General features: G+C 42.6%; 1 protein-coding gene across 1 annotated transcript in view; it reads right to left on the bottom strand.

Moving 5' to 3' along the window:
- Positions 1–13,512, bottom strand: part of CD38 (CD38 molecule) — a 73,290-nt gene extending 59,778 nt beyond the window's left edge. Inside the window, exons 1-2 of the mRNA XM_021938323.2 lie at positions 13,421–13,512; positions 12,941–13,223 (exon numbers count right to left, since the gene is read on the bottom strand). Coding sequence (XP_021794015.1) covers positions 12,941–13,176 — 236 coding nt within the window. The 5' untranslated portion in view covers positions 13,177–13,223; positions 13,421–13,512. The remainder of the gene's footprint in view (positions 1–12,940; positions 13,224–13,420) is intronic.
- Positions 13,513–13,530: the final 18 nt, after the last annotated feature.

The following is a 13,530-nucleotide window of genomic DNA, read 5'->3' on the forward strand; positions in this document are numbered from 1 at the left end:
AGCATGTTAATTAGTATACCTGTTGTTATTCATTGAATTTTACCACCCTCCAAAGGATGTTGAAATCCTAACCCCCAGTACCTCAGAATATGACCTAATTTGGAAGTAAGATTACAGATGATCAAGTTAAAAGGAGATCATTAGGGTGAACCCTAATCCTATATGACTGGGTCCTTATAAAAAGGGGAAATTTGGGCATTGAGACAAACACAAACAGAGAGAAGACAATATGAAGACACTGGGACAACACCATCAACAAGACAAGGTATGCCTGAGGTTACTAGAAGCTTGGAAGAGGGCATGATGCAGATTCTCTCTCACAGCCTTCAGAAGGCACTGACCCTCCTGACTTGATTTTAGACTTCCAGCCTCCAGAACTGTGAGACAGTACACTGCTATTGTTGAAGCCACCCAGCTTGCAGTACTTTATCACGGCAGCTGCAGCACACTAGCATACCCAGTAAAGGTGAAGATGGCACACCTCACAACCTTAGTCATTCTACCTTAGTCATTCTATTAAACACACTGGGAAAAAATCATATGCACAAGTAGACATGTATGCTTTAGCACTGTTCATGCCCACAAAAACTGACAAAAAAGATAAAAGACTAATTAATAAATAGATAATAATAAATAAGTGAGTAGTATGGTCATTCAATAGGATACCATATAGCACTTAAAACTGATGAACTAGAGTTTATATGTTAGCAGGGGTAAATCTCAAAAGTGATGTCATTAAAATCCCAACAATATATTGTTAGCTGGAAAAGTAAAGTTCACTCTACAGGGCAAGAACACATAGTAAATGCAAATAAAGATTAAACTGAGGTAACTCCCTTATCAGACCGGCAAAAATCAGAACATTTGAAGATACTCTATGTAGCATGGGTACGGGGAAATAGGAGTTCTCATTACCTCAAGAAGATAATTGCCTTGTGAAGAGAAGTTTGACAATTTTTTCAAAATTGCAAGCAGCATATGCTTTAACTTAGCAATTCTACTTCCAGAATTCTATCTTATACACAGATCCACGTATGTATACATACAGAAAGATTTCATTGCAGCATTGTCGGTAATGTTGCCAAAGGCTTAAAACAATCTAAATGTTCATAGATACAAGTCTAAAGTACAGTAAATTTGTAAAGTGGAATCTATATAATTATTAGAATGAAACAAAGCTACTCTGATCATCAAGATACATTGTAGAATGAAAAAAAGTAAGACATGGAAGAGATACTATGTGTGGAAAAATACATGGATATATGCTTATATATGCAGAGAATATTTCTAAAAAGATACAAGAGAAGCAAGTAGCATTATTTGCCTCTTTGAGAGGAGACAAGGAAATTGGGGGAAGGAGTATTTTGATTTTATTTGTAACGTTATTTCTTTAAAAACTAGAAAAAAGATGTAAAACAAATATGGCAAATTTTTATTGTCTGTTAACTCTGTGTGGTGGGTAAATGGGTATTTGTATTACTATTCCATGAACATTTCAGTGTATTTAAAATGTTAATAATTTAACATTTTTAATTTTAAAAAGGAAAAATTGAGAGGAGATATTGACTGAGAAGCACTGAAGGAGGATATGAAGATATTGAAGGAGGAAAAGGAGTTCTCTCAAGTAGGAAAAATGAAGAAAGCCAGACCTGGGAAATACAAAGTGTGCAGTTTTCAGAGGTAAATAAATTAATATGTTCAGCTCCTAGGGTTCAAAAGTACCTTTGAAAAAATTTTATCTGAAAGTATTAACACATAAAAGCAAGTCCCCAAAACGTGAACAATGAACCAAATCTTAAGATTTTTTTGTGTGTGGTTTTAAATCTCTCTCAGTTTCAACAAGGTGTTTTCAGTCCTTTTTTGCCTTTGAAGAATTCCCATGGAGATTTAATTACTCCCAACTTAGACACTGCTAGAGATAATTTAACTCATATACTATCTCTCTTAGGAACCAAGATAATCAATGAAGCAGTTTTATTCATAATTTCACAATATTTCATCTATCAAGTGCCAAATTCACAAATAATTTTAAAATATTTGCTTGACAGTCATAAGAGAAAATGAACATTTGGACAATATCAAGGCAAATATGGATCATAACCAGGGAAAATATGCCCTGGGAAATTTATAATGTCTCTTCAAATCAAACTTAGCTAATTGCTTCAAAACATCCAAAGACTAAAAATGTAGAATAACTGTCCACAATGTGGATGCACCATGTTTGATATATTCCAACAGGGAGTAGACAACTGAGCTTAGCAGTTTTTAAAAATATCACGTAAGAGAAAAAAAATTAATTATATCTATAAGACTACTTATGTTGAGGCCATCCATTTAAGCAGGTATATATCTTCCTTTTGTGGATCTCTTTATTTATTTTTTTAAATTGTGGGTTTCTCCACTATTTAGAATTCTACTTTGAGGCTTAAGAGATTTTACATTCTTTTCTATACTTCTGTATTCATCCAAATGTTCTTCAATGGGCATGTTTTACTTTTATAATTTTTTAAAAAGAAGAGTTATTAGATGGAACAAGAATGTTAGCACCTTGCTACATTTATTCTTTAAATTTCTGACCTCAATTTTCACCTTTTTGGTATTTAAATATAAGATTCTTATCCTCTTTTTCCAGAATAGACATTTGCTGGTAATATTTTGCTGAAAAAAGATAATCTCCTATTCCCTACTAAGATCAGCCACAAAAATCTGTGAATATAACCATTCCTCCCCTTTCAGCCCCTTTCTGTGAAATACACACACACACGAAACTAATTCTTGATTTCACCTATTGTTGAGTTTCCTGTTTTTTTCTCAGCATCTTACATCCATTTTTTTCCACCACCCCCTTATTTAAGAAAACTGTCTTGGTGGTTTTCTGACCTGATCTATTTTTAAGAGTTTCCTTTAATGGTAAGAATAATACCTAGCCAATTCTAAATGTACTTATTGCCTCAAAAATTCAACTGATACCTATTTAACTGACTCACTACACTAATCAACACTATTCATTCCCTCTATAAAAGCAAGTTTTCTATCTTCTACACAGCTAATAAACTACTCTTTTGCACACCTGAGAATTTTTGTTTCTATCTACTTTGTTATTTATTTACCTGTTTATAAACATGTTCATGCTTGTGGTTTTTACTTATATAATTTAATTAAATTGTGCACAAAACTGAATAAGTAGAAAAAGAAAAACCATTTCTTTTCTATGAAAACTAAGTTGCATGTTTTGGAAAACATCCAGCCACTACTTCACTTGTATTGCTGTTCTCCTGGCCAGCAAAACCTCTTGCAAGAGTTGTCTATGCGCAACAGTCTCTAATTCCTCTCTCTTCTCATTTGTTTTTTTCTTGAATTTGTTCCACATAGGCTTTCATCACTACCACTCCTCCCAACCTGACCTTGTCAAGTCACCAATCCATTGGTCAATTTCCAATCTTCATCTTACTCGGCCAATCAGAATCACTTGAATGAGCTGATTATACCCCCTCTTTCTGAAATGTTTTCTTTCCTTGTGTCTGCATACACTGTTGACTTCCAGATTTATATCTCCAGCCCAGACCTCTCTCCAGGACCCCCATATTCATATGAACCAGTCTTCTGATCAACATCTCCACTAAAACAGTAGTCTCCCTTATCTGCCAGGGTTATGTTCCGAGCCCCTCAGTGATGCCTGAAACTGCAGATAGTACATATAAACCCTGTGTATATGTACTGCTTTTTCAATCAGATAACTGAGATGGATACTAAGCAAGTAACAGGCAGGTAAAATATGCAGCATGGATATGCTGGACAAAGGGATGATTCACATCCAGGGCAGAAGAGAGTGGGACATCATGAGATTTCATCACACTAACTCAGAAGAGGGCTCAATTTAAAACTTATGACTTGTTTATTTCTGGAATATTCCATTTAATATTTTCACATCATGGCTGGCCATGGATAACTGAAACTGCAGAAAGTGAAACCCTAGATAAGGGAGGGTTACTGAATGTGGAAAACCGAGCTGCTGCTTCCTTCCCAACTTGCTTTACCACAGTCTTTCTCTTTCTGATAAATGGAAATTCATTTTTTTCAGCACCTCTGCCCCAAAATCTTGGAAGCATTGTTGTTTCTTCTTTTTCTCTCACATTCCATATATTAGCCCACGGCAAATCACATGGGATCTACTTTCAAAACATATCCAGAATCCACCCACTTCTCAGCATCATCCATCACCATTCAAGCCAAAATCACCTCTTATCTGAATTACTAAAGAGCTTCCAAATGGCTTCCAGGCTGATGTTCTTGTCCTGCTACCACCTGTTCTCAATGCAGCAGACAGAGAGATCCTTTAATTAAGGTACCAGACACTGGTACATAGTATTTTGACTATACATCATTACCGGGATAAGTCCTGTATCCCAAGGACCAAAAGAAACACAGAGAAAACTTACATCATTCAGTAGACATTTCATTAGCAATAGTATATATACACATATGTATATATAAAACAATTATATACAACATATATATGGGAAGTAAATACATAATTACATTAATGTCATTGGGAACTAAGATTTTCAGTGTAAAGGAGAAACAAGCATAAAATTAAAATGTTAAATAAAAACTCTGTGCCCTTTACTTTGAAATGAAATTATCAATATGAGCTCATAATTTGTCTCTTTCTCGAAATGGATGTATTTTCTAGCATTGGATACTAAAAAAAATCAGAAAGTTATGAAAAACACAGTAGCAAGCAGAAGTACTGGAGAGAGGTCTGGGCTAGAAATATAAATTTGGAAGTCAACAGTGTGTATAGACTCAAGGGAAGAAAACATTTCAGAAAGAGGGGGTGTAATCAGCTCGTTCAAGTGATTCTGATTGGCCAAGCTCTCAGTCAACAGATAATGAAGGGAATAGAGGAGGATTTTTAAATAACACCACAAGGATGTAATTGGCCAAACCCAGAAGGTGGGAAATTCTACAAGATGAATTGCCCACTCTGTTTAATAAATTAATATGCATTCTTAAATGGGGGAGGGAAATGGTTGTAAATTAAAGGAAATGTAAGATACATTTATTTTTAATGCAATGTGCAAATCTTGATTAGAACAAATCAGTTATAAAACTACATTTTAAAGAAAATCATGGAAAATTAAACATGATCAATATTGTTTGATATGAAAAATTAGTTGTGTCAGGTAGGAGGATGGTATGATAGTCGTGTTTTTTAATGTTCGTTTTAGAGATACAGACTGAAAGATTTACAGACTGAAAGAATTAGAGATACAGACTGAAAGATTTACAGACAAAATTATATAAACCCTGGAATTTGCTTTAAAGTACACTTTTTAAAAAATGGGTAAATAGGTGAAATAAGAACAGCAGAATGTTGATAGTTGTTGAAGCTGGGTAATGGGTAAGTAGGGGTTAATTGTATTATTAGCCCCAGTTTTACATATCTTTGAAATTTTCCATAAGAGAAAATTTTTCCAAACACACTGGCTGGCTTGCTGCTTTTCAGGGCCTTTGTACATGCTGTTCCTTTTACCTAGGATGTTCTCCCCAGATATTTCTATGTTTTGCTCGCCTTCTTTCTTTAGGTCTTTGCTAAAATGCCACCTTCCAGTAAAGCCTTCTGTCTTAGTCTCTGTCTGTTGCTTATAGCAGAATACCTGAAGCTGGGTAATTTATTTTAAAAATGAATTTATTCCTTAAAGTTATGGAGGCCAAAATATCCAGGGTTTAGGGGGCACATCTGGTGACAAGCTTCTTGCTTACCAGAACTGTGCAGAGTCCTGAGGCAGGGCAGGGCATCACACGGTGAGGAGGGTAAGCATCCTAGCTCAAGTCCCTTTTCGTCTCCTTGTAAAGCCTGCCATTTCATTCCAATGATAACCCAATCCATTAACCCATTAGCATATTAATCAGCATTCCATGAATGGATTAATCCAATCATGAGGCAGATCTCTCATGACCCAATCACCTCCTAAAGGGCCAATCTCTCATCCTGCCACTTTTGGGATTACATTTCAACATGAGTTTTGGAGGGGACAAACGTGCAAACCATAGCATCTTCTTTATTTTACTACCATACCTAAAAAAGAAATCCCCAAAGTTTATCACTTTTTATCGCTCTGAGAAACTAACCACTTTTAAATCTACTCAGTGCCTCAAAATGTTCTTTCATCTGAGTTTATCATCTTGCAAATTCCTTCATAAATGGGTAAATTGTAAACACCACACAGTACTCTTTTTAACACTTTCCACCATCTGCCATACGATATATTTTTCTGTTTCACTTAATGTCTGTCTCCCCTACTAGAATACAATTTCCATGTGAGCAAGAATTTCATCTGTTTTGTTTAGTGCTATATCTCCAGGATCTAAAAGAGTTTCTGGGGCATCATAGGAGCTCAATACATATTTATTGAATAAATATGTTACAAAAATACCTAAAACATGGAAATAAGGCAAAAAGATGGGCAGGCATGTCTTTTCAGAGTCACACTGGGGCACTGTTTGCCAGGTTTACCAAGAACTATTTAATTATCTGGCAAAACATATATTTGTTTGTCTTTTCTATTTACCATTGATTAATAACTCAAACCTTATGAAGTTAGATGGTAACTTGGAGATCTTTTCTGTTAAGGATGCAAATAATTTCTGTCTGATAAAAAAGAAATCCCCAAAGTTTATGGCTTTTTATTGCCCCGAGAAACATTAACCAGTTTTATATCTACTCAGTGCCTCAAAATATTCTTTGAACTAAGTTTGTCATTTTGCTGATTCTTTCATAAATGAGTAAATAAATCTTTGATGTGTGTTGATTCTGCATACTATGAAAGCCATGCTCTTAACTTTTTGAAAACCGATTTTAAATTGTGATGAGCTGGGCAAACTCAGCTGTTATTCTTGCCTATTTATTATTTGAGGTCCTGATTCTGAGGTGTCTGTTTACACAGCACACACCTACCCCCTTGCAACAAGTCTGTTCTTCATCAGCAGAGGACACTTGGATGCACCCCACCTCCCATCAGATTCATCCAAGCCAAGCAGCCCCAGGCCCCTGACTCTCTTCATCTGGCTCCTCATCCTGCCGCCCCTCTGTTTGGAGACCTGCATTCATGTGTCAGTCACTTTTTTTAAAGTAAGCTCCCAGGACTCAAGGTGCATGGAATGATGATGGGATCTTCCTGGGGGCGGATAATGTGTTAGGTTTCCCTGTCTCGGATGACAAACAACATGATTCTAACCCAGAATCACAAAGAAATGTCACCTCTCAGAGCAACGCCAACCAACTGGTAGCATCTCCATGGTGCGCTGGGTGGAAGATTCTTAGGCTGACTCAGGCTCATCCAACATGTTCTGAACAATCAGCAATGCCCATCATGGGCACAGTATTAGGAGTGCCAGGTGCATGCTGCATACTTTCTGACCCAGCTCTAAGAAGTTATTGTTAAACACGTGAGATCAAATATAGGAGATCGGTCAGAGTGGTGGGAGAAGCTATGGGAAAGAAGCAGACCTTTTGAAAGGTCAGAAGGCTCTGCAAAGCTTCTGCAGAGGATAAGCTGAAGGCAGCTATTCTCTTACCCTGAGGCAGAGGGCGAGGAGTAGGTACAAGGGAATGTAGGGGGTTTGTCTACATAAGCTTGTTTACTTCTGGAAACCGACCTTTGGTCACCCTTGGGCGAGACTGCTCCCTGCAAGGGGGAACAACCATGTTAATTACCCACAGACTGGGTTGGCTCCAGGTTTTCGGCATTAGGTCTGTACTGAATAAAAGCGAGCAGCATCAGGCAGTCCCCTAGCCGCTCTTTCACTGCATATCTGTGTCTGAGTATTCCTTTCATCTGTCGCTCAGTCAGGGTCTGCAGGACAGACCCGGCAAACATACCACAAGGAACACGTCCTGGCAACCAGGAGAGGACATGGCATTCTGCTGCTTTACCTGCAGAGATTCGTAATCATTCCTGAAGTACAAAGACAAGGCGTTGTGGCTCCCTAAAAGGAGGCCAGTGACCCTGAAGCCTCAGGACTCACCTTTGAGGTCTACAGAACAAGGAGCAGACACCCTGTCCCTGCAAGTATCCCTGTTGAGAGGAGACAAAGTGCTAGCAGCCCTCCCTCTCAGCGCCTCCTCGGCCTCGGCGTCCACTCTGGCGGCGCTTGAGCCCTTCAGCCCGCCACGCGTGGAAGCCCCTCTCTGGGCTGGCTGAGGCGGAAGCTGCCTCCCTCTGCTTGTGGGGAAGTGTGGAAGGAGAGGCGCAGGTGGGAACCAGGGCTGCGCACGGCGCTCACGGGCCAGTGCGAGTTCCGGCGGGCGCGGGTGCGCGCGCAGGCTCGGCGGGCCCCGCACACGGAGCGGCCGGGCCAGCCCAGGACAGTGAGGGGCTTAGCATCCGGGGCAGCAGCTGCGGAGGTTGCGCCAGGTCCCCCAGCAGTGCCGGCCCGCCGGCGCCGCACTCAAATTGTCGCAGGGCCTTAGCTGCCTCCCGGCGGGGCAGGGCTTGGGAACTGCAGCCAGCCATGTCTGAGCTCCTCCTGCTGTGGTGGGCTCCCCCTGTGGTGGGCTCCCCACGAGGCCTGAGCTTCCGGCGGGCACTGCCCGCTGCTCAGTGGTGCCGGGTCCCATCGACAGCCCAAGGGGTGAGGAGTGCAGGCGTGACTTGGGACTGGCGGCAGCTCCGCCTGCAGCCCCAGTGGAGGATCCACTGGGTGAAGCCAGATGGGCTCCTGAACCAGATGGGGACTTGGAGAACTTTTATATCTAGCTGGAGGATTGTATGTGCACCAATCAGCACTCTGTGTCTAGCTCAGGGTTTGTAAATACACCAATCAGCACTCTGTGTCTAGCTCAAGGTTTATAAATACACCAATTGGTACTCTGTATCTAGCTAATTCTGTATCTAGCTAACTAGCACTCTGTGACTCTGTGTCCAGCTCAAGGATTGTAAATGTACCAATCAGCACTCTGTCAAAATGGAGCAATCAGCTCTCTGTAAATTAGACCAATCAGCTCTCTGTAAAATGGACCAATCAGCAGGATGTGGGTGGGGCCAGATAAGGGAATAAAAGCAGGCTACCCCCCGGCCCCCGCCCAACCCACCAGCCCAGTCCAGGTCAACCCGGTTGAGTCCTCATGCAGGCTGTGGGAGGTTTGTTCTTTTGCTCTTTGCAATAAATCTTGCTGTTGCTCAATGTTTGGGTCAACTCTACTTTTATGAGTTGTAGCACTCACCGTGAGGGTCTGCAACTTCACTCCTGAAGCCAGCGAGACCAGGAACCCACCGGGAATAATGAACAACTCCAGGCAAGCTGCCTTTAAGAACTGTAACACTCACCCTGACGGTCTGCAGCTTCACCCCTGACAGCGAGACCACGAACCCACCAGAAGGAAGAAGCTCCAGACACATCTGAACGTCTGAAGGAACAAACTGTAGACACACCATATTTAAGAACTGTAACACTCACTGCGAGGGTCCTTGGCTTCATTCTTGAAGTCACTGAGACCAAGAACCCACCGATTCCGGACACACTGTGCTCAAAGGGGCTCAACATTAAATAGCAACCAAACACCACCATGGCAATTGGAGGAAAAGACCCTGGAAGAAAGGAAAAGCTGTTTCCTGCTTTTTGAAAAATGAGCCCCACATTTTCATTCTGCACTAGGCTCCATAAATTGCATAGCCAGCCGGACTAGAGCATATCACCAAGTTACTTCATCTCTCTCGGGGTCCATTTCCCCAACCCTAAAATGTGGTTCCTGGGACTTTCCTGACAGGATTAGGAGAAAGTTTGAAAAGAACCAACTATGTAGTTTCAGTACATTGCAGGCAACCCGTAAACATTGCTTCTCAACTTTTTTCCCTCCAAAATATCTAAACTGACATTTGGCAGCTGTTTTTCAAGAGTCCTAAGACAAAGAGAAAAGGAGGAAGCAGAGAAGCCATGAGTGTTCATTGTGATTTTAAAAAAAAAGAAAAGGAAAGAAAGAAATGTTCTCCAGGCTAAACACCACCACTTTCTGCAGCTATTATGACACCAGAACAAGGAGCAAGTGTGTGTCTTGAGCAGTGGGTTCCACTGACCTTCCTGGGAACAATGTCTGAAGCAAAACACGAGGCCAAAAGGCACAGAAATAGGTATCTTCTTCTCCCTGTCCTGAAATCTCTGTTGTTTCCCACTCAGCTTTTTCATCCACTTTGGGGGCTTCCAAATAGCTTTTGCTTCTAGAAGATTCTATTCCCTGATACTCTAGTGGTAGCACCCTAAGCCCCTAGAATCAGCTAATTTGCATAAGTACACCACCTTTCCTTCCACAACTGAGGCTTATGGTCTCACTTCCCCGTTTGTAACCACAGCAGCACCCAGGCCCCACACCTCGAAGGCCTTCCCCTTCCACATTCAATCTGTCCCAGGTGCACCTGCGATTTTTTTTTTTTTTTTTTTTAAGATAGAGTCTTGCTCTGTCACCCAGGCTGGAGTGCAGTGGTATGATCTTGGCTTACTGCAACCTCCACCTCCCAGGTTCAAGCGATTCTCCTGCCTCAGCCTCCTGAGTAGGTGGGACTACAGGTGCACACAACCATGCCTGGCTAATGTTTGTATTTTTAGTAGAGACTGGGTTTTACCATGTTTGCCAGGATGGTCTCAATCTCCTGACCTCGTGATCAACCTGCCTCGGCCTCCCAAAGTGCTGGAATTACAGGTGCAAGCCCCCGTGCCTGGCCTGCACCTAAGATTCTTAGAACCCCAGAACAAAAGGTAGGACTGAAGGAAGCCTTCAATCATAACACTAAGCATTGAGAAGCACAGGTGAGCATGATGCTTTCCAGTGCTCTAATGAATCTCATGGTCTCAGTGGGGACACTGATGTTGAGCACGTGGCCATTCCATCACTCCAGGGGGCAAACATGCTGGAATTCTGTCCTGTGCAAAATGGTCACCTTCATACTCTCTTGTGTGCTGAGAAGGTCCAGGTGTGGACAGGCCAAGATGAAGTTCACACTCTCTCACCAGCAGAATCCTCCCCAAGATCCCAAAAGGGATCTAAGACTGTGTGTGTGTGTGTGTGAATATTATCTAAAATATATAAAAAGCTCCCACAAGAAGAAATAAATAAGCAGCTCAATAGAAAGTATCAAGTATCTGGACAGGAAAATCACAGAAAAAATGTAAGTGGCAAATAAACATTCACAAGATGTTTAGACTCACTGATACTGAGGGAACAATTAGATGCTTTTTTTTCTCTTACGTAAAAAAGTTGAAAATATTCAGCATTGAAGAGATTGTGGGAAAGCATCCCCTCTGATAGACTGATGATGGGAGAGTAAAATGGCACAACTATTTTGGAGGATATTTGGAATAGCTGGAATTTGGAAAAATCAAAACTTAAAATAAGCCTAATTCTCCCTTTTACTCAGCAATTTCATCACTAGAGATCTATCCTACAGAAATACTCCCATATGTACACACAATATATGTATGAAGATTTTCATTACATCGTGTTTCTCCCAACTAAGGTGAAAATTTCGTGAGCGAGAACTTTGTCATTCACTAGTGTCATCAGCAGCTAGATCACTGCCTGGAACAGAGTGTGTGCTCAACAGATACTTGTTGGATGAGTGGGATTGAAAAATTGGAGATAAGCTAATTTCCTGTCAATAGGAAATGGTTACATCTAGTTTATGAAATACTATGGGCTGTTAAAAGAAATGAGATAAATCTATATGTATTCACAGTGAAAGATCTTCAAGACCAGTGTTAGTTTCCTCTTCCAGTGTTAGTTTCCTTTTTTTTTCTCCAGCATGAGGTTGCTTTCTGACATTACCATTTCATTTTGGATTTCACTTCATACTTTACAATGCAGCCTGGAGGAACGCCTCAACTTCTAGTTTCTCTCTCCGTTAAGTATCTAATTACGTGTAAATAGAACAACTAACGGGACGCTGGGAATCCCAGAAGGCGAACATTTTGCAACCGGAACCAGTTGCGTGTGCTCGGAGAAGCGAGGGAGGTCTTTTCCCTCATTTCCTGGGATTGCTTAAATGCGGGATTTTGCTATCACAAGCACACAACCTAAAGTAGCAGCTCCCCCCTTCCCGGCTTGTTCTGTTTTACAAGAAACGAAAATGAGTCCTGCCTGTGAAAGCAAGCCCTGGGAATCAAATCTAAAAAGCAGTTCCCTTTAGGAGAGGTTAGTAGCTGGGAAGAAGCATGAGAAAACTGGAAGGTCCCATGTGGTGGTTTTTTCCCGAGGTTTGTACAGATTCACCGAGTTGCTGCGCCTTATCATATAAGTAATGTCTCACTTTTTAGAAGCTGACATTGTTTTGTTAATTACTTCTCTGGTCACGTGTATTTCAGCCCGCGCAAAAAGAATCGGAATGCTGTTTTATGTAAATGAATAAAACTAACTTCCGTGGTTTAGCCCTTCTACACCCTCCTCTCCGACCACAGGCTTTGCAAGCCACAATCAAGTGTCCTCTGCAACTGTCCTGGCACTTTCGGGTCAGAGACAGAGGGCGGAAACCGCAGAAAAAGTTGAAAATGTCAGCGACCGCCTGCGTCTGCGTGTTATTTTCTGTCCCTAAAGCGGTGAAGTGGGGCTGAGCGTGCCGACGGTGGGCTGCAGCCCGGCGAGGGGCTGGGCTCAGGGCACCTTGCCCAGAAGGCAGGCATCGGTGCCAGGTGTTCACCGGCTACGCAGCAGAGCCACCGAGCAGCGCCCCCCTCCCCCCCGTGGGCACGCTCGATGCCCAGGTCAGCTGCTCCTGCAAGCGGCCCGCGGAGCCCCGAGCCCGGGACTCCCTACTCAGCACCACCCGGCGGGCTCTCGGCTGACCCGCCACGGAACCTGCTCGGTTCCGGGCGATCTGGGCGCCTCCCCCGCGCGCCGGGCCCTGCTGTCCCCGCAGTGCCCACCGGTGGGCATTAGTCGCCAACCCACCTCATCTCAGGATGGACTTCAGTGTACTTGACGCATCGTGCCAGGACGGTCTCAGGAAAGCGGCTGGTTGTGCCCGACCCGCTCCACTGCTGGCGCCACCTCGGGAGGACCACCGCGACCACCACGACGAGGATCAGGAGGACCAGGAGACAGACGCCAAGACAGACTTGGGCTCTCCTAGAGAGCCGGCAGCAGGGTTTGTCCCCGGACACCGGGCTGAACTCGCAGTTGGCCATAGGACTCCAGGTGGGGTCGGTTGGGCGAAGATGAGGCCGGCGTGAGGCTAGGCAGCAAGAGAGAGGCTGGCTGGGTTCTGAAACTGCACCTCCCCTTCTCTTTCACTTGCCTTTTCTCTGTTTCCCTTCCCACCCCCAACCCCTTGCCTCAGAGTTCAGTCGCTGGTTACACCAATAAGAGTTTAAAAGACCAAGGCTCCTGTGCAGTGACCCACCCACTCCACCTCTAGGGAGAAATAGCCACCTTAATCCTCTGCAGATGTGGTAAGAGGGCAGCCAGTACATCCTTATACTCCCTCCCCTAACTCCCTTCATCAACTGGGCACTTTACTTTACACCTGAGCCACATTTGCT

This window comes from Papio anubis, chromosome 3 (genome assembly GCF_008728515.1).
Source record: "Papio anubis isolate 15944 chromosome 3, Panubis1.0, whole genome shotgun sequence".
NCBI lineage: Eukaryota > Metazoa > Chordata > Mammalia > Primates > Cercopithecidae > Papio > Papio anubis.